The sequence below is a fragment of the Pseudophryne corroboree genome, chromosome 3, assembly GCF_028390025.1.
Source record: "Pseudophryne corroboree isolate aPseCor3 chromosome 3, aPseCor3.hap2, whole genome shotgun sequence".
Lineage (NCBI taxonomy): Eukaryota > Metazoa > Chordata > Amphibia > Anura > Myobatrachidae > Pseudophryne > Pseudophryne corroboree.
The window spans coordinates 429,502,421-429,527,749 of record NC_086446.1 but is presented as its reverse complement, the minus strand read 5'-3'; the positions used below and the strand labels follow the sequence as shown (position 1 = coordinate 429,527,749).

The 25,329-nt window shown below is 44.9% G+C and overlaps 1 protein-coding gene and 1 pseudogene across 1 annotated transcript in view; both read right to left on the bottom strand.

Annotated features, from left to right (window-relative positions):
• Window positions 1–1,323: 1,323 nt before the first annotated feature.
• On the bottom strand, window positions 1,324–1,441 carry LOC134895151 (5S ribosomal RNA; annotated as a pseudogene).
• Window positions 1,442–20,266: 18,825 nt separating this feature from the next.
• CTNNBL1 (catenin beta like 1) overlaps window positions 20,267–25,329 on the bottom strand; it is a 131,873-nt gene continuing 126,810 nt past the window's right edge. The window contains exons 14-16 of the mRNA XM_063960370.1: window positions 21,475–21,612; window positions 21,052–21,124; window positions 20,267–20,547 (exon numbers count right to left, since the gene is read on the bottom strand). Of these exons, the coding sequence (XP_063816440.1) occupies window positions 20,459–20,547; window positions 21,052–21,124; window positions 21,475–21,612 (300 nt within the window). The 3' untranslated portion in view covers window positions 20,267–20,458. The remainder of the gene's footprint in view (window positions 20,548–21,051; window positions 21,125–21,474; window positions 21,613–25,329) is intronic.

Genomic DNA, 25,329 nt, shown 5'->3' with positions numbered 1-25,329 from the left:
CTGTTAGGATGAAAATAGGGACATTTAAACGTGTTGGCTTATACTCTCCATCTGTTCTTCCTGTGTCTCAGATAATGAGAGACCACGCTGCCTACTTAAGTCCACAGGTTATCCACAGGATAACATTAGGATATGATGAAGTGACAGCGGATTTGCACCAATCGGTCATAGCTTTTTGGTCTCCCAGCATGCAACGGGCTCATTCATATATCCCCGCCTCCTGGCTCAGGCAAATCATTTCTTTGGTGCTGCAGGAGCCGGACCACGGTCAGAGGGCTGCTGGTTTTTAGCAGCCCTAAGCCTTCTTATTTTATTTTTATAGTCTTACTATTTTTTCTTGAGTTATCTTTCTAAAAAGCGTCTTAGAAAGAGTCACTCCAACAACGCTTACCCACGAGTACAGTGCTGTTTCTGCGGGTGTCTGTGTCAGATATACTAGCAGGTCCTGCAGACGTTACCAGGCTGTGGCCGAAGCATGGGGAGAGGGTAAGGCATCGGTTCCACTTAGGGTAATATGGACACAGCCACACAGATTTGGGAGGAGACTACCAAACAGTTGCTGACACGGCTGCCACTTCGGGTGCACGAGAGCTAGGCCTTAGGGATCATAGGCTCCAGGAATAGTATGAGGCCGCGATCCCTAGGGTTGATGTCAGCGGTGGGGAGTCAGACGCTCTCCCCCGGTTTATGACCAGTTTCCTCCAAGTCTCCTGCCATGAATTGTTTTCCCGCTTCCGTCTGAGACGCTGTACAGGGACAATTGTGAAAAAGAAAGTTGTGGATCTGCACCAGCTTGAAAAAAATAAGGATTATAAATAAATGAAAAAATATACAGAAACCAAAATGCTGACTATTATAGTAAATCCTAAATAGTACTGGGTTTTGGTGGTGCTCCCATGGATTTTGTAGTTAACCTACAGGAAGAAACAAGAGAAAGACAAAATAACCTTGTGTGGAAGCACTCTTGTATTGGATATAATAATAATGAAGGATAAATGATGAGGGGAAGGACCCGTTTGAGTCCTTCCACTGTGGTGTGTTATTAAAACTTAACTTTTAATGTTTTGGCTATGAATAGAGTCACACTAGGTGAACAAAAATGGTATAAAAATCTTGATTGCCGTTGTACCAAATACGGTTCAAGATGTGGCAGGTGAAAATATTGTTGTTATTCTTGGATATTTGTTTGAAACTCAAAATATCCACATGGTCACAGAAAGGGTCAGAATGTATAGCAAGCTTCTCCTGATTAGGTTGAGAAACTAATTATCTGAAAGTTCAGAGAATAAGATGGGAATGGTGTGAAAATCTCCTGAAGAAAATGGCCCACAGCACCTAGTATTCCCTGGAGGTCTCCCATCCACGTACTGACCAGGCCATACCTGCTTAGCGTCCAAGATCGGACGTGATCGGGCGCATTCAGGATAGTATGGCCATGGGCCGATTAAATCAGGAAATGGGAGGGAAACACTTCTACTTTCTGTACTAAATGGGGACAGGGCTTGTAGGGCCCGGTCACAAATGTCCAGGAGAGAGAGAGAGAGAGAGCGAGAGAGAGAGAGAGTGTGTGTGTGTGTGTGTGTGTGTGTGTGTGGTACTTCTACTGTCTGTTGTGATGGTGATTTGGTCTGGGTACAAGCACAATTGTCTGTGTCTAGGGCCACCGTCAACCAGATGAGAGAGTACAGGAGGAGAGACAAAAGTTGAAAAAATTCAAATAAATGTAAATATAAATTGATCCATGAAAATCAATACAAATAAATAATGTGTATACAGTATGTGTCACTGAATGTGCTGTTTAACTGGTAGGCTATTAAACAGGAGGATAGTCCTACACTGAAGTTGTCAGAAAGGAAATAAAAAAAAAGTATCAATATGGATGATCCTGCAACAGAGTAACCTATTGAATGAACATGAAGATTTGCAGCTGAGATGAATATGGCATTCTGGTATATTCTCCTGCTATAAATAGCCCGTAGTATGCTGCATAAGTTGGATGGGAGGAACAAAAGATTATTGTGTCCCAATGTTGTAAATATAAGCTTGCAATACAATTCCTAATTATCCGTTGATTAGGTTCATTCCTAAATGTAATTGCGGAGCAGGCACTGAGGTTGTTGGACCCACTATAAGGGTCTATGGCGCTACATCCGACCAGACAAATGTGTAACGTTACCACTTCCAATGATGTGGGTATCCCGGCGGCCGGTAGCTGTAACCTTGTTTTAGGATCGTGACCATGCTCCGTGTTCTGTGACCGCGCGGCCGCCCGTTCCGGAGAGGGCGATGCCGCGATGACGTCACTGGGTGGGTATCAGATTCCGACGTACGTTTCACCTGTGAGCTAGGCTTGTTCACGGAAGCCCCGTGTTCTCTCTCACCTAGTCTCAATGTAAATAGGATGCGCTGGCCAATCACGGCTTTGGGAATTAATTGAAATTATATGTTGAAGCCAAAATTAATGGGAGCTATTATGAACTTAATTGAAAAAGATAATGACAAGACATTGCACATTAAGACTTGTAAGTGCATTTGTAAAAAAAGGGGGGGGGGGGAGATGGGTTTTGCATAAATTGTGTTTTTGGAAAACCCTGAAAGAGATCAGAAGGGTTCAGAAAATATAAATTATATGAATTAATTGGATAAATGAGGGAGCAGTATAAGGTAGCCTTTGTAATAATGACGGACCTGTCAAGGCTGCCAGCCCCTTAAGTGCTGTGGGATAATCCGAAAAATAAATATGTGAATCATTATATAAAGACAGGGGGGCCGGTGAGTTTTAGATCTAAACGTGGGAGAATGATAAGATGAAATAGATCAGGGAAATTAATAAAATGTTTTGTTAGTATGCGCTTGATTGCGCATATGTTGAAAGGTAAGGAAGGGTCATTGACGGGAGAATGAATTAAATAGGAGTGGTTTAATTAATTGTGGGTTGTGAGAAATGTCAATTGTTTAAATGAATAAACTTTCGGGTGGATGTGATTTAAAGTGAAAAGAAAGCCTGTGCATGCCATTGTTATTGTGAGAAGGAAAGTGCTGATGAGCAAGGGAAAAGTGGTTGTGTCTAGTGACTGATGCATACCACTAAGGAGCTGCAATGCTGTGCAGTGTTGAGTGAAAGGGTGATTAGACACCTGTCTAATTGAGGGAGTGAAGAAAGGAAAGGAGGAAAGGGGGTTAAGTTAGTTGGGTGGTGGGGGGATTGGGTGAAGGGGTTTGTGGGGAAAGAACAGAAATGGAAGGGGAAAGAGAGAAGAGGAGAAAGAGGGGAGAAAGGAAAGAAAAAAAGAGTTGTTGGTGGAAATTGATGACATGAATGTGTTGGGATACATCTGGTGATGGGTGAGACAACCAGAGTGATATTACATGCAAACAACTATGTGGTGTTAGTGAAACTGCAAATGTGATGTGAAACCTTCTGTGGTGTTGTGCTATGTGAGTGGAAGATTGGTGGTCTTGGATAGTGTGTGAAGGCAGTGTGGAAGACAAAAGGGAAATTTTGTAGGAAACCTGGGGTATTGGACTGTGAATGTGTGTGAATGATTGATGATGGAGAAAAGGATTGATAGTGAGATGTTGGGAGAGTTGTGGGCATGGGATGGGAGAAGGTGAATTCATGGTGAGTGAAAACTGCCTTTGTTTAATTGGATTATAAAAAAAACACTATAATTAATGTATTCGTTGAGACCCTTTGGCATGAGGGTGTCCAATCGGAAAATCCACTCTGATTCTTTCTTTTGTAGAGCTTCATTAATGTCCCCTTCTCTCAGTCCCAATTTGACATGTTCAAGACAGAAAATGCTGAGGTCTTCAATTCTACTGTTGTGATGATGAAAAAAAATGTCTGGCTACAGTGGTAAGTTTCCTAAACCTGGCTGTATCCGACCTTGCATTGCGTACGTTTCCTATGTGCTCTAAAGTTCTCACTTTGAGCACATGAGATGTCATGCCCACATATTTAAGTTTACATGGGCATGTGATGCAATAGATCACATTTACAGTTTTGCAGTTAAAGTAATCGTGAATCTTGATCAATTGGTTGAATTTGTCTGTTATGTTTGTATGATTCTTAACATGTGGACAAGCTCTGCAGTTACCACATGGGTAACTGCCCTTTGGGGTCGTTTTGGGCTTTAATGGATGTGTAAAATGGCTCCTGACCAGTTTGTCTTTTAAATTGGGTGCTCTTCGCCAACTCATACTGACATTGTCTCCAATATGTTTGGCCAGATCTTCATCCATTTTCAAGATATGCCAATGGGATTGTAGGATTTTTCTAGCATCTTTCCAATTCCTGCAAAAGTCACCTATGAATCTCAGTGTGAATTTGTCATCCTTGGACTTTCTTTCTTGAAATACCAGAGAGTCGCGTGGCACTCTTTCAACTTCTGATCTGGCTTTTTTAATTAAGCGATTGCTGTAGCCCCTTTCTTTTAGTCTCTCAGTTAGCTCGGAGCTTTTAGACTTGAAAGTAGAATCGTCTGAGCAGTTGAGTTTCAATCTGAGAAATTCTCCTTTGGGGATGTTCCTGATAGTTGGGGGAAAGTGTCCACTAGATGAATGTAAAAGACTGTTGGTAGAGGTTTCCTTTCTAAAAATCTCAGTTGCAATGTTATTCTCTGGATCTCGATATATCCTGAGATCTAAGAAAGGAATGCTAACTTTGCTGCTGACGTGAGTGAATTTGAGATTGATGTTGTTATTGTTCAAGGATGAAATGTATTGGTCTAATTTTTGTTGTGTGCCATCCCAAATCAGGAAGATGTCATCTATGAAGCGTATCCAGATGACAATGTGGTTGGTATATTCTTCTTGATTATCGTGAAACACTATTTCACGCTCCCACCATCTCAAAAAGAGGTTTGCATAGGTGGGCGCGCATGCTGCCCCCATAGCAGTCCCCCTGATTTGGATGTGAAATCGGTTATTGAATAGAAAATAATTGTGATTCAGTACAAAGTGAAGTAGTTCCAATAAGAATTCATGGAAGTCACCTAGCCCTTCCCTTGATAGAAAATACTTGACAGCATTTATACCCAGGTCATGTTTAATGGAGGTATACGATTCAACGTCAAGACCTACCAATAGGTGGGATTCCTCCAGATGTATTCCCTGGATTTTTTTCAGGGCATCAGTTGTATCTTTGATGTATGAAGGAAGACTCAGAACATGTTGTCTTAGGTGGACATCTAGGAAACAGCTGGCTTTTTCCAATAGACCCCCATTACCTGAGATTATGGGTCGGCCAGGCGGGTTTTCCAGATTTTTGTGCATCTTTGGCAGTAAATATAAGGTTGGTGTTCTTGGGTGTGGTGTATTCAGGTAGTCCCATTCTACTTTAGTGATTGTTCCAAGTTGTAAATGTCTGTTTATGATTTTGTTGTATAGAGTTTGAAAATTGGACGTTGGGTCGAATAATGTGGTCTTATAACAGGTGGCATCTTTTAGTTGTCTGTTGGCCTTCTTAAGGTATAGTGTTGTTGGCCAAATCACTATGTTGCCACCTTTGTCCGACATTTTGATTTGGACATCAACCCATTTTTGAATCTCCTTAAGAGCATCCTTTTGGTTCCTTGATAGGTTACCTACAGTTCTATGTGTCTGCTGTTGTCGATAGAGTGTATCAAAGTCACGAGAGACTAGGTTGAGAAAGACTTTAACCTCAGGGCATATATTGTCCTGGGGATAGAAAGTGGACCGGTTTTTGCATATTGGCCGAGTTGTTGACAAAGTTTGTTCTTCAGATAGCTCTTCCAAATTCCTCAAAGCTTCCTGTTCTTGTTGTGACAAATTTTGTTATTCACTGATGAATATGGATTGTCCCGTATCAAATTTGCTGAAATATTTTTTCAATAGGAGTTTGCGACCAAAGACTCTAAGATGGGTTTCCCATTTGAAACGATTAAAGTTTGTGGTGGGTGAAAAGGAAAGACCCTTCTCCAAAACGCTGGTTTGATCATTTGTTAGATTATGAGTGGATAAGTTGATAATTTTCAAGCTTGAAGTGGTAGAGTCCTTTATTTCCTCCTCCTGGATGGATATCGACGGGGTTGGGGAGATCCCCATCTTTCTCTTGTGTTTCTTCCTCCTGCCCAGCCTTGTTTTTGTTTTGCGGGGCGGCCTCGGGTTTTGCCCCTGCTTTCCTCTAAAAAAGAGGTGGTGGAGGAAGAAGAGTGGAGACTTAGGTCTCTCCTTCGATGGTAAGGTTCTCTAGAATCAATGTTTGAGGAACTGTTATCTTCGGTGTCTGATGGTTCAATTTCAGAGGAAGATGGAGTGTATTCTTGTCTTAACGGTTGTACAGGGAGGCATACTTGAAATGTAGTTGATGATGTACTCATATTGCTTATTATACTAATGTATAATATGTGACTGACTGCTAGTGTGATGGCTGACTTTACTATATATTCTGTCAGTATTTTTCTATTCCGATCCTCAATGCTGGTGCATGGGTAGGGTCGGATTGTATGTCACTTTAAAAAGCTTAAAGTGATTACAGTAACAAATTATGTAGTACACTGTGGAAGTGTTGATTATTTATCATGGCTAAGAGCATGCAGCTTCCCACCTGCGGTTTATCACTTCCAGCAGCAGCCTCTCAAAAGAAGGCTGATAAGCCAGTGGTAAGTAAATCTTCATCCTCACAGGCTACACATGTATCAGGATGAGGATTCATCGGAGGATGAACGCTCAACAAATTCTGCTTTGGCATACGAAGAGGAGGAGGAAGGTCTCAGCTGAGTGGATATAGCCGAGTTAATCAAAGCAATGAAAGCAATTCTATCCTTAGAGGATTCAGCATGAGGCAGCTGTGTTTAAACGTCCCAAAACAGTTAAACACTGAGTTTCCGGGGTCAGAGCAGCTGACTGAAATCATGGAAGAGGCTTGGGCTACACCCAATTAGAAGTTTGGAATTCCTAGGAAATGGAATTCCAATTATCCTCCTCCAGCCGGGGATTGTTTAAAAAGGGAAGTGGCTCTTAAGGTAGATACGCACGTGATTCGATTAGAAAATCTACATTACCTTTGCCTTCAACATCATTAAATGATATCATGGATCGGAGAGTGGATGGGTTTTTAGAATTTTTCCCCCCCTGTCTGGGGCAGTCATAAGGCCAGCCATGGCTTCAGCTTTGATGACAAAGGCAGTGGCTGCTTGGGCTGATGCATTGGAGGGGGATTTTTCAATAGCATCTAGAGAGCAAAATTTCCATATAGCACATATAAAACAGGCTGCACTGTTCTTTGAAGCAGCATTGGATATGGGTACTATTGCCTCCAGGGTGTCAACTTCAACAATAGCTGCTCGCAGAGCAGTTTGGCTACGTACGTGGAAAGCAGATTCAGAATCTAAGAAGGTTTTGGAATCTTTGCCTTTTTTTGGAGATATTCTTTTTGGTAAAGAATTGACAGATATTTTGGAGTCAGAAGCAGACTCCAAGAATGTAAAGTTTCCTTCCACATACAATTTCAAACCTAAAAGTTCCAGCTTTTTGGCCCTTTCGGTCTAAAAGAAAAAGTGATGGCAGGCAGTCCCAATACAAGTGGTGTGGATAGACTAAAAAGCATTGGGCTACCAGTGGATCGGTTGGTAAAACATATTAAGCCATCAGCCTGATGATGCGGGCCTCCACCTGGGAGGGGGAGGGGAAGGGGGGGGGGGGGGGGGGGGGGGGGGGGAGTCCCAGGGTGGGGGGCCGACTTCTTCAGTTTGCATAGATCTGGCAGCAATCTACAACAGGTGCCTGGGTGCAGGAAGCGGTATCTCTAGGTTATGTTTTTGCCTTCAAGAAGCACCCTCCTCGAAGGTTTTTTTGTACCAGCCCGTCTCGAGTAGAGGCGAAGGCCAGGGCTTTGTAAGAGGCAGTTCAGAAATTGCTTCAGTCAGGAGTAGTCATTCCAGTTCCTCCTGCACAACGAGGACAGGATTTTTACTCCAACCTGTTTCTAGTTCAGAAACCAAATGGATCATTCCGGCCCATTCTAAGTCTCAAAGTGCTGAACAAATACATTTGGGTACCTCTGTTTCATATGGAAACTTTACGTTCCATCATTTTGGCCATGGAGCCAGGGATTATATGGTGTCCCTGGATATCCAGGATGCTTACCTACATGTTCCTATAGCACTGTCCCATCAGTGTTATCTCAGGTTCACTATCCTCCAACAGCATTTTCAGTTCCAGGCCCTACCTTTTGGTTAGCCACAGCCCCCAGCGTATTTACCAGAATTATGGTGGTAATGGCAGCTTATCTCCGCTAGCAGGGGATAAGAATTTTTCTATACCTCAACGATCTTTTAATCCAGGCACAATCACAGGAATTGCTCCTATGTCATCTGCAACAGACAATAACGTGTCTGCAAAGGCACGGGTGGCTCATAAATTGGGCAAAATCGTCTCTGGTTCAGTCACAGCGGATGACTCACTTGGGGGCTGTACTGGATTCAAGCCTTCAGAGAGTAATTTTACCTCTGAACAAGATATCCAAGGTTCAGTCAAGGATTCAGGAGTTGCTACATAGTCAAAAGCTATCCATTCACGCAGCATTGTGTGTGATGGGATTGATGGTGTCAACATTCAACATGGTGGAGTATGCACAGTTCCACTTGAGGCCTCTGCAGCATCTGATCCTTGCCAAATGGAATGGGTTACATCAGACGATAAACACACAGACGATGGTCCTTACGATGGAAGAAGGTCATTAGCATGGTGGCTACAGCCATCCCATCTGGACAAGGGGAGACCCTTTTGGATATCAGATTGGGCAATTCTGACAACAGATGCCAGTCTCCAGGGCTGAGAAGCAGTGTCAGGAAGGTTGTGTTTCCAGGGGCAATGGACCAAGGAAGAAGGTTGCCTACCAATAAATATATTGTAACTTCGGGCCATATACATGGCATTGATTCAGGCAAAGGACATTCTTCTGGGGAAAACCAGTTCAGATGTGCTTGGAAAATGCGACTGCAGTAGCGTACCTCAACTATCAGGGAGGAACTCGCAGCCAAAAAACGATGGAGGTAAGTCACACACTAAAGTGGTCAGAACTTCATCATCCAGCCTTGTCTTGAGTGTTCGTTCCATAGGAAACCGGTCTCTAGGTCGACACTATCTAGGTTGACCACTATTGGTCGACAGTAACTAGGTTGACAGGGTTTCTAGGTCGACAGGGTCTCTAGGTCATGTTCTAGGTCAACAGGTCGAAATTAGTTTTTCAAGTTTTTTTTCTTTTTTGGAACCTTTTCATACTTAACGATCCACGTGGACTACGATTGGAACGGTAATCTGTGCCGAGCGAAGCGAGGCACCTTGCCTGAAGCATGGCGAGCGCAGCGCACTAATTGGGGTTCCCAGTCACTGTACGAAGAAAACTACACCAAAAAAAACATAAAAAACTAATGTTGACCTTATGACCTGTCGACCTAGACCATGTCGACCTAGTTACTATCTACCTTCCATACCACACCCGTTCCAGGAGTCCTAAACTGTGAAGCGGATTTTCTCAGTCGACACACCATTCAGGAAAGAGAATGGGCTCTACACACCGGAGGTCTTCCAGACTCTAGCAGACAAGTGGGGGTTGCCAGAGACAGATCTCATGGTATCCCGTCAGAACAAAAAAGTTCTCTCATACGGGTCAAGAACAAAGGTGGCTGTATGTGGAGCACTCCTTGCAAGAATGTCTGAACTTCTGGCAACACTGCCAATTTCTTCTGGAAGAAAATGGAGAGGGTCCAGGGTGAAATCTGGACCTTAATAGAACCCAGACGTAAGCCCTTATCCACACAGCCTACAGGAAACGGAAAACGTCCCAAGTGAAACTCAGCAGGCGAATACTTGTGGTCCTCGCACCAAGATGCATATCTCCTCCAGATATGATGATAGTGTTTTGACGTCACAGGTTTCCTGGCCTGAACCATGGTAGCATTAACCTTCTTGAAAAGGCCCTTGTGAGCTGGAATGTTTCGCTCAACCTCCAATGCCGACAAACGAAGTCGCCCGTGCGTCCGGGTAGACGAACGGTCCTTGTTGCAAAAGATCTCTTTTTAGTGGTAGAGGCCAAGGGTCTTCGACGGACATGTCCAGAGGGTCCGCGTATCACGCCCTCCGAGGCCAATCCGGGGCAATCAGAATTGCCTGAGCACCCTAATTCCTGATTCGCTTTGGCACCCTTGGGAGCAATGGAATCGGAGGAAACAGGTAGACCAGCCAGTATGGCCACAGCGACGCCAGAGCGCGCACTGCCCTCGCCTGAGGGTCCCTGGTCCGCGAGCAATACCAGGGAAGCTTCTTGTTGAACTGAGAAGCCATCATGTCCATCTGTGGGCAACCCCACCGATCGATGATCTGCTGGAACACCAGATGGTGGAGCCCCCACTCCCCTGGGTGATCGTGACGACTCAGGAGGTCCGCCTCCCAGTTGTCCACACCCGGAATGAAGATTGCTGACATAGCCCTTCATTTCTTTCCGCCCAGAGGAGTATCCTTGACACCTCTCGCATGCAGGCCTCCTTATCGATTGATATACGTCACTGCCGTGGCGCTGTCCGACTGTACCTAGATCGCGTGATCCTTGAGCAGAGGAGAGGCCTTAAGCAGGGCATTGTAGATCGGCCGAAGTTCCAGAATGTTGATCGGAACTCGTGGGCTGACCACCTGCCCTGGAACTACGCCCCTTGGGTGACTGCTCCCCATCCTCGAAGACTGGCATCCGTCGTGAGGAGGGTCCAATCCTGGATCCTGAAACTCCGGCCTTCCAGGAGATTGGAGGACTGTAGCCACCACAGGAGGGAAATCCTGGCCTGAGGCGACAGCTGAATCAGCCGATTCAACTCAATCCTGACCACTTGCTCAGGAGATCCAACTGAAATGTTCTGGCATGGAACCTTCCATACTGGATTGCATCATATGAGGCAACCATCTTTCCTAACAATCTTATGCAAAGATGTACGGACACTCGAGTAGGCCGGAGCACCATGCGGACCATTTCCTGAAGTGTTTTCGCTCTTTCCTCCGGTAGAAACACCTTCTGGGCCACAGTATCCAGCAACATCCCCAGGAACAGGAGCCTCTGAGTTGGCTCCAGGTGGGACTTCTGTAAGTTTAGGATCCACCCGTGGTCTGACAGAAGATGGATGGTGTGGTTGATATGGAGCAACAAAAGCTCACTGGATCTGGCCTTTATCAGAAGATCTTTCAGATAAGGGACCACATTGACCCCCTGGACCCGGAGTTGGAACATTATCTCTGCCATCACCTTCGTGAATACCCTCGGGGCTGTAGACAGGCCAAAGTGCAGTGCCTGGAATTGGAAGTGATCGTCCAACAGGGCAAATCGCAGGTACACCTGATGAGGCGACCAAATCGGAATGTGGAGATAGGAGTCCTTGATATCCAAGGAGACTATAAAATCCTGTTCCTCCAGGCCCGCAATCACTGCTCGCAGGGATTCCATTTTGAACTTGAACACCCTCAAATACGGATTCAAGGATTTCAGATTCAAAATGGGCCTGACCGAACCGTCCGGTTTCAGCACCACAGAGAGGTTTAAGTAAAACCCTTTGCCACATTGCGGTAGTGGTATTGGAGCAATGACGTGAGACTGGACCAACTTTCGGATAGCCTGTTGTAACTTTACTTGCATATCCTCCAAAGCTGGTAAGCTTGATTTGAAAAACCGTTGCAGGAGGGGGGGGGGGGGGGGTTGAGTACTGTCGAACTCCAACTTGTAGCCCTGAGAAATTAGCTTTCTGACCCAGGCATCCTGGCAGGAAGTCTCCCAGACGCTGCTGAAGTGATGCAATCGAGCTCCCACCTCGAGTTCCCCTCGGGGTGGGTGGGCACCGTCATGCTGAGGCCTTAGTGGAAGCAGAACCGACTTACCTCTGGTGCCTCTAGCCACATTGGAGGCACCTCTGGCCTTCGATTGAAATCTGTGAAACCGAAAGTACTGGACAGATGGCCCCCGGATAGGAGCGTCTCGCCAGCGAGGCCCCATAGGGGAGAAACGTAGATTTCCCAGCCGTTACTTTGGAAATCCACGTATCCAATTCAACCCCAAAAAGCCATTCCCCAGAAAAGGCGATGGATTGCACACTACGTTTGGATTCTGCAGCTGCAATCCACTGACGCAACCACAAGGCCCTGCGTGCTGACACTGCCATGGCAGACGTTCGAGCATTAATGTTCCCCATGTCCTTGAGGGAATCACAGAGGACACGTGTAGTGTCCTGAATGCGTTTCAGTAGGGTTACCATAGTAATTAAGGGCATATCCCCCAAGAGACCGCCCTGAATTTGAATGGCCCAAGAATAGCATGGGTCATCCAGCAACCCGCAATGACCGGTGTTTGAGAGAGGCCGGCTGCAGTGTATATAGACTTTAGGGTAGTCTCTATCTTTCGATCCCCAGGATCCTTCATGGTAAAGGAGCCCGGGGCAGGCAGCACCGCCTTCTTAGACAGGCGAGAGATGGAGACATCCACGCCAGGGGGTTCCTCCCAAAATTTTCTACCTTCAGGCGCAAATGGAAAAGTGCGCAAAAACTTTTTGGACACTTGGAATTTTTTGTCTGCATTTTTCCAGGCCTGTTTGAATAATTGAATAAGTCATGTAACTCTAGAGAATCAGGGAAAGTGACATTGGGCTTGTTTCGTACAAAGAAAAACGACTGCTGTGACGCAGTGTCCTCTAGAAAGAGCTTTAACACATCCCTTATAGACAAAATGAGGGGTTCAATACCCAGAGTGGAATCAGGATCCCCACTAACGGGATCCAGGTCATCCCCATCATCTTGTATATCATCTGTATCAGATGGCAACCACGCTTCTGCGGACCTGCATGAGAGAGGGGGGGGGTAGGGGGGGGGGGCGGCTGTGCATCAGCCCTAGCAGCTAAATCTGCAACAGCTTGTTGTAATTGCAGAGTTTTCTGCACATAAGCAGTGAGCTGGGATGACATATCTGACATCATAGTTTTAAGAGACCCTAACCAGTGGGGCTCTGGACTCTCTCCCCCAACATCTTCACTAATTTGTGAAGATTGACTGCATTGCTCACAGGAAACAGTCAATAGATAATGGAGAGAATCTGGTGTGACATACACTGCACAGCTTGTGCTTACCCATATTTCACAGTAAGTACAAAAACAGCAGTTATAATGCAAGCCTGCCCTACTGTATGAGAGACACAGAGAGAGGGATGATACCAGCACACCCTGAGCTGCACAGCCCCAGTGAGACGGTCAGCTCTGTAAAACACAGTAAACACTAACAATTGCAATCTTAAATATGCTCAGGATAGTGTACACAAGCGGCTCTCCCCCTTTGCCACACCCTGTACCAGTTTTCCAGCGTGTCTGTGAGGCAGGAAGCGCTGTGTGTGTGCTATAGATGGCTGCAGTAAGCAGAGGAAGGTGCCAAAACGCCCCAAGTCCCGCTCTGAGGCACCGGAGCAGTACTTATTTTTTATACTGGCGAAGTGTCCTAAACAGCTTAAAACATCACAAAAGTGCTAGTCAAGCAGTTTTGTGCCAGATTACATACGGGGGATCCTAGAGGGTCCCGTACACCGCGCCCATAGTCAGCCGCACTTTGAACTGGGGGACCCCCCTAGCGGGGCACCTGGTTTGTACTCAACACCGATGTCACCTTCAAAGTGTTAGGGATGTGCGGCATACTGCGACTGTGCCTCACTGAACAACCCCTGAGGAAGGTGGTCCAGCAGCGGGGAAGCGGCTCTGCCCCTCGTAAGGCCGGTGACCCCCCCCCCCCCCTTACCCGTAACTCCCACAGTGCAGGTGTGCTGTTGCCCAGACAGCATACCGAAAATAACAACAGTTTTAAAAGAAATTGAAGAAAACACTCTGGAGCTGCAGAGATGTGCATCCTCTCCTGAGGGCACTTTTTTCTAAACTGCCTGTGGGAGGGGGCATAGAGGGGAGGAGCCAGCACACCCAGTTGAAGAAATTTTAAGTGCACTAGCTCCTTTGGACCCCGTCTATACCCATCGTACTAGTTTCCCCAATATCCCTTATGGATGCTAGAGAAATGGACCCCAAGTCTTTCAGAGTTTCCAGGGTCTTAGCATTCCTTCAGGCAGGAATGGATAAAGGTTTGAAGGTGGCTTCCTTGAGAGTGCAAGTGTCAGCATTGACTGTATGGTTCCAAAAGAAAATTGCCAACTTACAGGATGTACGTACTTTTTTTCCAGGGAATGCTGCGCATTCAACCTCCTTTTGGGGGTAATTCAAAGTTGATCGCAGCAGGAAATTTTTTTATCAGTTGGCCAAAACCATGTGCACTGCAGGGGAGGCAGATATAACATTTGCAGAGAGAGTTAGATTTGGGTGGGTTATTTTATTTCTGTGCAGGATAAATACTGGCTGCTTTATTTTTACACTGCAAATTAGATTGCAGATTGAACACGCCACACCCAAATCTAACTCTCTCTCATGTTATATCTGCCTCCCCTGCAGTGCACATGGTTTTGCCCAATTGCTAACAGAATTCCTGCTGCGATCAACTTGGAATTACCCCCTTTGTTCCTCCTACAGTGCCTTGGGACTTAAATGTAGTCCTAAAGGCCCTTCAAGTTGCCCCATTTGAACCACTTTATTAAGTGGATCTTAAATTGTTGACAGTTAAAGTTCTTTCTACTGAAGAAGTAGAAGAGTGCCAGATTTAGGGGCATTGTCATGTTGTTCCCAATTTCTGATTTTTTATCCAGATAAAGCAGTTCTCAGAACCAGACCTGGGTATCTTCCTAAAGGGGGGTACTCACGTAGCGATCGCTGCTTAAAATCTAAGCAATCTGACTAGATTGCTTAGATTTTAAGCATGATCGCTCCGTGTGTAGCCCTCACAGCGATAGCGATGCGTAGCCCAGCGCATCGCTGGTGCTAGATTGGCCTGCATGCAGGTTAATCTAGCAGGTTCGCTCAGCACACATCTCTCCCGCATCGGCCGGTGAGTACTGGCCTTTAGGTGGTGTCTAAATTCCACCTTAACGAGGAAATTGTAGTCCCGGCTCTCCAGGTACCGGGCCCTTTTGCGGGAGATGCATCGCTGGACATGGTTCGTGCCTTATGGATCTACGTGGATCGTACCAGTGCCATCCGAAAGACAGATTCTCTCTTCATTCTCTACGGATTTCACAAGAGAGAATGGCCTGCTGATAAGCAGACACTGGCAAGGTGGCTTCGGATGACAATTTCAGAAGCATATTCTCAAGCTGATCTCTCTGTTCCGGCTAATGTCTCTGCTCACTCTACTCGTAAGGTAGGTCCATCATGGGCAGCACAACGTGGTGCTTCAGCAGAACAGATATGAAGGCAGCCACATGGTCTTCCATTAACACATTCATTAGACATTATGCCACAGATACCTTTGCCTCTCACGACACTGAATTCGGGCGAAGGATTCTCCTGTCCAATCAGGAGCATCCCCACCACTAAATTGCTTTGGGAAATCCCAATGTTATCCTGTGGATAACCTGTGGACCCTGCCGGAGAAATATACGTTATGGTAAGAACGTACCGTTGATAACTGTATTTCTCCTAAGTCCACAAGGATCCCACCCTGACGCACCTGATCTGAAGATCCTTTTACACACTAACATCTTCCTTCTTGTACGGAAGGGTGTGCATGTGGGTTCTTCTCGCCTGATTAGGGCTATCTATGATGCTCCTGCCTTGAGTTTTGGGAATACAACCTGAGCCAGGAGGCGGGGATGTATAAACGGGCCCGTTGCATGCTGGGAGGCCGAAAAGCTTTTACCGATTGGTGCAAATCCGCTGTCGCTTCATCATATCCCAATGTTATGCTGTGGAACCTGTGGACTTAGGAGAAATACCCTTACCAACGGTAAGTTCTTACCATAACGTACAGTATATATTTGTTTGGTGTATAAAGCCCCAATTTCCTGATGACTTAAAACTGCATCAAAGTAACAGCTTGGTACAGTAATCATTGAATTTAATAAGTGTGAAAGCAGAATAGCTTAATCTTTTAGCACCATACCATTAACACCTCATTTTACCCATTATACAACCCAAAATATTAGTCTGCCTTGGCAGTGTGTAAAATTAGGTGATCTATCACAACTTGTGACAACAAGGGTACAATTCTCTCTAAATGTCACCTACTATACAAGAAAGAGTATTCTGCAGATATCATTGTACTGAGGGAGTTAAGCATATAGCCTGCAGCCTTCCAATACTTCCCCTCTCCCTTCCAGAAAAGGAATAAACCCCTGCCTGGTTATGACTTAATATGTGCAATGTTTAATAAGGAAGCTATTCCCTGGATTCACAAGAGCATTACTCACTTTATTATTAAAACAATAATTAGAGGGCAAAGTTATATTTGAATTGTGAAAGAAAGATTATGCCAGGCTGTAAACTCTCTCTGCATCTTCAAAGTGCAAGTAGCAATGATCTGCAGAGCAAAACTACTTTAGTGTTCACTGGCAGATCCGACGTTTGAAATGGAATGATTTTTCATAAGTACTAGTTGTGCAATTATCTGTACCGCCTACACTTTGTACAAAGCTGCTTGTGCTCTCCAGAGCAATACATTAACAAAAGGTAACGGGTACAGCTATATTATGGTATGAAGTCAGCATGTCGAGATTTACTATGTCATCAGTCATGAAGTTGACACAGAATATCTAATGTTATGAAGTCGACATTCTTAAAATGTCCACAAGCCGCAAAATATAGACACTTAATATGTCAACTCATGTCGGAGCCCCTTATTATAAGGAAGTAATACTCTGCAGATGTTCCCACATTTGTTAAAGGCAATGGAGTGATGCACTGCAGATCACCACATAAGTCGTGCAGGCAGGACACATGTAAATCAATGCTATGCATAACACTATATAACTATGGTGCAAAGCAATCTAGCATGCAAGATTAATAAAAAGTGATGTTGCTGCAGATCTGAAACCATAGTGTGTTCTATGGTGCTGCCAGCCATAACCTATGCAGAGGTACTGTTTTTCAAAAGGAAGTAGAAATGTTTTGCAGGTGTACTGTAAACAGGCAATGCTCTGCAGGTCTCCTTGGTTATATTTAGCTCTGTTCTTTGAAGGTCTATTTAGCAATGAATCTGTCACAGCGACAAAGGAAGAAGAGGAGGAGGGGGTCATTAGCGTCTGACGCTCATCACATGTAGGAGGGGGTGGAGGTTGTTAGGACAATGAATTAGACACTGCATTGGCCTATACAAATTGTGGCATTGTGCCAGGAAGGGCACAAAGCTGGCACTGCATGTAACCCTGCACAAGAGAGATAAGAGACAAAGCTGAAAGCAATGCACCAATAATGTCTCACACAAAATCTTTAACCATTTCTTTTACAGTGGCCTGTAGAAGCGAAGATTGCCAGAGCGGTATGACTAGCTTGTACATCTACTTGCCTAAATCTTCCTTCGATGCTTCTCCAGTTATCACAATCCGCTTACTATGTCCTCCATAAGCGACTAATGACTGGAACCATCTCTCTGTTTCGGCATAGTTATCAATTAGGCAAGCTGCCCCAAATCACTGTACTAACAGGGTGGGAAGCGAGACCAGGAGCCGGGGATGCAGAGAGATGCCGTTTCCAACAAGGAATAAAATACAGGAAAATTAATCTTTTTTCCACTTGACAGATTAAATCGGGATTAAAGCACATAGACAATAAGCGCATTATGTTGCAAGTGACTTGAGATAATCACTATATTCAACATTTCAATGCCAGAATAATTCCCAGTAGCAAAAACTATGCACCAGTTCCTATTAATACCTAGTATGTCACTACATTAGTCCTTTCAAATAATTGCTCACTGCAATAAAGAAAATCAGCTATAAATAATCTCCCATTATCAGGTGCAAGTAACTAGAAACACAGCTCTTAAAAAAGAATCTGTCACCATAGAAATAGAATACTTACATATATTATTTAACATTTTTTTACCAGATATTTAAAATGTGCTGCTATTTTGCAATTGGCTACCATCAGTAGAAAATTACCAGCCAACAGTGCGAAATATAACATGAAGCGCCAGGAGGCAGGATTACTGCATCTTGGCAAAGTGACTGGAGGAGAGATGACGGCAGAAACAGAGTTAAGTACTGACAGATAACTCTAGTTTGATCTGATCTATTCTCGATTGTGTTTGGTTTTGTTAAACACAGTAATATTGTGCATCACTGAAGACTACCTGCAGAAAAAAAGCTACAATACGCGAGCAAGGGAGAAACTCAATTTGTAATAAAAGATCTGGAACATCTTACCGTAGACCTTGAAGACAAGTGGTTGCCCCCTACAAACAAGCAAAGGGCAATATCCAATTAGCTGCGGTAATTTACAAACCCCTCCCCACCGGGATATTCAATTGTCCTTGATGCCGGCAGTTATCGGGGATTTTGTTTTGCATGCCCCACTTGTCTGTTTTAGAAACTCTAGTTAACATACCCCCTAGTCTAGATATTAAAAGTATAACATACCCTGCCTAGTAACCCCTAAACTGGCATTGTCAGATCACATGCGACCACGCCACCCCACTGTGTCCCCAAATTTTTGATGAGAAGATCCGTTCTGCAGATGCGCATGATATAATATTTAACTTTTTCAAAAAAATACCTTTTAAACTATATTAAATGTAAATTTTTTTAAATACAACTATATGAACAGTTTTATAGGGGAAAAATCGTCAGTTAAGTGGTTTTTAATGACCACAGTTATTTGTACCACCAGAATTAGGCTCATTCTCATGTTTGCATTAACATATCTAATTTAAGTTGGATTTTACAGTAAGCGGCAAGCAGGCTATTATCAGATCCAGTTTTGCTTTGACCTGTTAATGTAGCTCGACAGAGCTGATTTAGGAATCTGGCCAAGCCCACTTCCAACTGAGGTACTAGTGATATGCACTGCGGTGATGCAGTCAATACACCGTCTGTCAGGATCCCGGCGTTCAGGAGACCGACTGCCAGTGAAATACAGACGCCCGGAAACCCGCCAAACGCTGGGAATTCCCACTCAGTTGGTGGGTCCACACCTCCAACAGAGTGGGATTAGAACCTGTGACAGCCGGCGTCCCGTCTACCGGGATATCATATGTATCCCGCACTGCACATTAAAAGCAGTTTTCAGCGCTGTAGCAGCAATTGTTTGGCCAGGAAAAAAAGGACTGCACAGACTCTTAATGACTTGTAGATCTAGTGATGGCAGAATCTTCAGTTAATAAATGGAAATTCAAGGACATGGCATTGCTATAAACAGCATTTTGTAAACAGACCAAAAAGTAAGATGGGGAGAAGGCTTTAAAGACCAAGTGCTGATTCAGAGTTGCACGCTGCTGTGACTGCCTTAAAGTCTTTTGCCAGTGGCGTCTGTGACTGTATGCTAATGCTCCTGGTGTACACGTGTGCATCTGAACGTGCAAGAATTGGGACATACACTGTCTTTATACACAATAATCCCATTTATCGGACGCACCATTGAACTAGCAGCTGCCCCAATGTATGGCCCCCGATGCAAGTGATTAAGCATCTGACTCCCATAACACACCCATAAAAACACTGCATCTCTGCACGTCTTAATAGCCTCCTTTCAATCACCACCCAGTAACGCAGTATACATTTCTGAGACTGAATCACAATCGCTACTGCTACTGTGTGCACGGACCGTGGTACGCTTGCGTTCTGCCACACTTTAGTTACTTAGTAGCATCGCTGTTGAAAAAAAGAACCATTTCAGCGAATATCGGCATTGCGTCCAACTCAGAATCAGGCCCTAAGGCTGATGTCACACTGGCGATGTTCTGCACTGTAATGCATGCTGCATAAGTCATAGTGGCTCAGGGCCATTCATTTTACTCATCTCCTGCCTGACCACAACAGTGGAAGTGTATCAGCCATCACATTACCAAGGCCTTTGTAGATTACACAGAAAGCCATGCCCACAGAGTGGAGTGGTTGCACAGGCAGAGATCTTCAGTTTGACAGAGGAATGTCTTTAACATGCTAGTGTGGCCACTGCCTTTAATAACCAAAGCAAAATGGCCAACGTTTTCCAATTATAGCACATGTTCACTTATATTTAATATTCTACAGGGTATTAAAATGGTACTCTGATTTTAGGATTTCTTTACATTTTCATAATAAGGGATGAATTGCTGAAGATATTACACTACTTTACCAACTAGTAAAAAACCATTTGAAGAGTTAATGCTGTTCAAGGAACTGGTGTTCTTGCTTAAGGTGTCATGAAACATAAAAGAGTATTACTTTCTTTATTTTAGCTTTATATAAAAATAAGACAAACATGCAATTCTGATGAAACATATTCAGAAAACATCCTCTTTGCAGAGTGAGAAAAGGAGGAGTCATGTGTGATGCAAACAATGCCAAAATACTATGTACAAAGCACATCCTCGAAGCCCTGTTATTGTGCAATGCTCAGGTTTCATTTCACAGGGTCTCTAGAAGATCCTGGATCCGCTTTTGTTCACTCTCTCGAAATTCTTCATTTTTTCCATCACCAATGCTCTCAGAATATTCTGTAAAAAAAGTGACAATAGGGGGAATATTTAGTGAAACAGATATCCATCCATGCTACCCTTAAATTTCAGTACTACCTCTAATCCATTCTGCCTTCCCTGCTAACTATAATTTGTTAATTTACACAATTACACTGCCCACCTTCTCCTGCCGCACATATGGCCCCTTATTCCCTGTTTAATCAATACTCCTAAAACCCGCTTGCACAGAACCTCAGGAAAAACTCCATTTGCACAAACAATCTTGCAGTTTGAATATATTCACCACTTCTGAATTTCTGTTTATATGGGGTGTTATCCAGCCACTTTTGACAACTTACATCCTGCGCTGCAACAGAGTTGCACAAGCTATTCCGGAATCCTAGGTTTGCCGTTAGAAACCTGGGCAATATAGCACATGGTAGCTGGGGAGTAAAGTTCACTATTAAACGTATCCAATGTGGACACAGACTGATAGTTCCTCACTGAGAAGAGGATAGCATTACAGCACAGATTTACACTCACCCTTCAGGATATGTCTCATTATTTTAATGGAGCTTCCCCTCATATTCAAAATTTGCATTACTCTCTGTCGAACCTAAAAGAGACGAAGAAAAGCCAATGAATGGGCAAACAGCCTGGAAGATATTAGGCAAAAGCAGGAACACAGATTAATCGTAGCCTTATCAACAGGATACAAAAAAATAAAAAATGTATAGAAATTAGTAAACAAATTGTGTTTGCAATTAATAGAAAGCCATTAACCATTATTTACTATTGGGGAAAAAAAATCAACTAATTTGCATATTATATTAGGGTCTATATTGTCCTAAAGAGTGAATCAGCAATGTTTCTGCTGTACAGGTTGACATTAGTTTCACAAGACTGCAGCCATAACTGAAGACAATGGAATATACGACTTGGCTTTGGTCTGCTTGCTGCGGTTACCTGTGGAAGGTTACTGTTGCAGATCTCTGCAGTGATATAACACAGAAGCTGAAGCAGAAATAGACCAGCATCCAGTCTACGCATGTAAAACTCCTCTTCCAAATCATCATCTAGAATGTCACCACGGCGCACCATGTCCTGGGTTGAAAAAAATTATTAAGATTATGATACAGACCGAGGGTAGCAAGATACTGGGTGTGCTGCTTAACAGTGAGAGGAAAGGGGCTACACCGCATGCTGTCAAGCAGATGATAGGGGGCTAGTGTGCAAACTAACAGATCGAGGATTAAGACTAGCGCAGTACATACAGATGTGTCCTCGTACATCTAGCCTCAATACGCCGTTCAGCAGGAGATGCATGGCATGTGTGAGCCGGCAAGTCCAGTGCAACTCAGATAATGTCACGCATCTTTTTTTTTTTTTTTTTTTTGCTGAAAATGCATCTTAGTCACAACGCAATGTGACGAGGATGCACAAAGAGACTGTTTTGATTAATTTGATATATGAGACATCAATTGTGTGTGACAGAGTCTAAATACTGTATGGTGCAAAATAGAACTCGTATTGGAAAAAAGCTGCAGCTGAATCTGTACACTAAGTGCTACAATGTAGTAGGGACTCATACCGAGTTCACACCGCGGGTCTAGGTGCTATGTGAAAGGGGTATGTTCTGATTTCCAAGGTCGCCTGACCTGGTATTTCAATCCTGGAATAAACCAGGGCTATTCCCGGGTCAGGTGCAGTGTGAACGGGTTGCGGGTTGATGCGACCAGGGACCCATTCACACTATACGGAGAGGCGGCGTTTGGAGATGATCTGATCTCCAGGCGCCGCCACCGCGCACGTCACCAACCCGACAATTTGCTGAGTTGGTGCCAACGGTCTAAAAGGGGTCTCAAGCGGGTCGCACCCTGTACAAGTGCAACCCGGTTTACAGATATGAAAGCGGTATCAGTCAAACAGATATACAAGTGTCATATCTCAAATGAATCAGCAGTGTCCTTGTGCGTCCTAATCACAGTGTGTTGCGACTAAGACCCACTTTTCGGGCAAAAAAAATAAGATTTTAAACCTACCGGTAAATCTTTTTCTCCTAGTCCGTAGAGAATGCTGGGGACTCCGTAAGGACCATGGGGTATAGACGGGCTCCGCAGGAGACAAGGGCACTCTAAGACTTTAGATGGGTGTGAACTGGCTCCTCCCTCTATGCCCCTCCTCCAGACCTCAGTTAAAGAACTGTGCCCAGAGGAGACAGACAGTACGAGGAAAGGATTTTTGTTAATCTAAGGGCGAGATACATACCAGCCCCCACCATACACACCGTACAATATGGTATATACCAACAGCATGAACAAAACAGCATCAGCCAGAAGACTGATCTCAACTGTAACATAACCCTTATTTAAGCAACAACTATATACAAGCCTTGCAGAATTTGTCCGCACTGGGACGGGCGCCCAGCATCCTCTACGGACTAGGAGAAAAAGATTTACTGGTAGGTTTAAAATCTTATTTTCTCTTACATCCTAGAGGATGCTGGGGACTCCGTAAGGACCATGGGGTTTATACCAAAGCTCCAGACAGGGCGGGAGAGTGCGGATGACTCTGCAGCACCGATTGAGCAAACATGAGGTCCTCATCAGCCAGAGTATCAAACTTGTAGAATTTAGCAAAAGTGTTTGAACCCGACCAAGTAGCTGCTCAGCAAAGCTGCAATGCCGAGACGCCTCGGGCAGCCGCCCAAGAAGAGCTCACCTTCCTAGTGGAATGGGCCTTAACCGAATTTGGTAACGGCAATCCAGCCGTAGAATGAGCCTGCTGAATCGTGTTACAGATCCAGCGAGCAATAGTCTGCTTAGAAGCAGGAGCGCCAACCTTGTTGGCCGCATACAGGACAAACAGTGCCTCTGTTTTCCTAACCCGAGCCGTCCTGGCTACATACATTTTTAAGGCCCTGACTACATCAAGGGACTTGGAATCCTCCAAGTCACCCGTAGCCACAGGCACCACAATAGGTTGGTTCATATGAAACGACGAAACCACTTTAGGCAGAAATTTACCTCAACTCTGCTCGATCCACATGGAAAATCAGATAGGGGCTCTTGTGAGACAAAGCCGCCAATTCGGACACCCGCCTCGCAGATGCCAAGGCCAACAACATGACCACTTTCCAAGTGAGAAATTTTAATTCAACCGTTTGAAGAGGTTCAAACCAGTGTGATTTAAGGAACTGTAACGCCACGTTAAGGTCCCACGGAGCCACTGGGGGCACAAAAGGAGGTTGGATGTGCAGCACTCCCTTTACAAAAGTCTGGACTTCTGGGAGAGAAGACAATTCCTTCTGAAAGAATATAGATAAGGCCGAAATCTGCACCTTAATGGAGCCTAACTTTAGGCCCATATCCACTCCTGTCTGTAGAAAATGGAGAAAACGACCCAGCTGAAAATCTTCCGTAGGAGCATTCTTGGCTTCACACCAAGATACATATTTCCTCTAGATACGGTGATAGTGCTTCGCCGTTACCTCCTTCATAGCTTTGATTAGAGTAGGGATGACTTCCCCCGGAATACCTTTCCTAGCTAGGATTTGGTGTTCAACCGCCACGCCGTCAAACGTAACCGCGGTAAGTCTTGGAACACACAGGGCCCCTGTTGCAACAGGTCCTCACTGGAAGGAAGAGGCCACGGATCTTCTGTGAGCATTTCCTGAAGGTCTGAATACCAGGCCCTTCGAGGCCAATCTGGAACAATGAGTATTGTCTGCACTCTTGTTCGTCTTATGATTCTCAATATGTTTGAGATGAGTGGAAGTGGAGGGAACACATAGACCGACTGAAACACCCACAGTGTCACCAGGGCGTCCACCGCCACTGCCTGAGGGTCCCTCGACCTGGCAATACGTCCGAAGATTTTTGTTGAGGCGTGACACCATCATGTCTATTTGAGGAAGTCCCCAACGACTTGTTACCTCTGCAAAGACCTTTTGATGAAGTCCCCACTCTCCTGGATGGAGATCGTGTCTGCTGAGGAAGTCTGCTTCTCAGTTGTCTACTCCCGGAATGAAGACTGCTGAGAGAGCGCTTACATGATTGGCTTGACCATATTCCCTGAAAATTTCTTCCTTGTGTGACTGCTCCCCATCCTCAGAGGCTCGCGTCCGTGGTCACAAGAACCCAATCTTGACTGCCGAACCTGCGACCCTCTAGAAGGTGAGCACTCTGAAGCCACCACAGGAGGGATATCCTGGCCCTGGGGAACAGGATTATCCTCCGATGCATTTGTAGATGGGACCCTGACCACTTGTCCAGAAGGTCCCACTGAAAAGTTCTCGCATGGAACCTGCCGAACGGAATGGCCTCGAAGGCCGCCACCATCTTTCCCAACACTCGAGTGCATTGATGAACTGACACTCCTTTTTGGTTTTAGCAGGTCCTTGACCATGTTCTGGAGTTCCTGGGCTTTTTCCGTTGGGAGAAAAACCCTCTTTTTTTCAGTGTCCAGAACCATGCCCAAAAATGACAGCCGAGTTGTCGGAACCAACTGCGACTTTGGTAGATTTAGAATCCAGCCGCGTTGTTGTAGTACTCTCAGGGAGAGAGACACGCTTTTCAGTAACTGATCTCTTGATCTTGCCTTTATCAGGAGATCGTCCAAGTATGGGATAATTGTGACTCCTTGCTTGCGCAGGAGCACCATCAATTCCGCCATTACCTTGGTGAAAATTCTCGGGGCCGTGGAAAGCCCAAACGGCAATGTCTGAAACTGGTAATGACAATCTTGTACAGCGAATCTCAGGTACGCCTGATGAGGCGGATATATGGGGACATGAAGGTATGCATCCTTTATGTCTAGTGA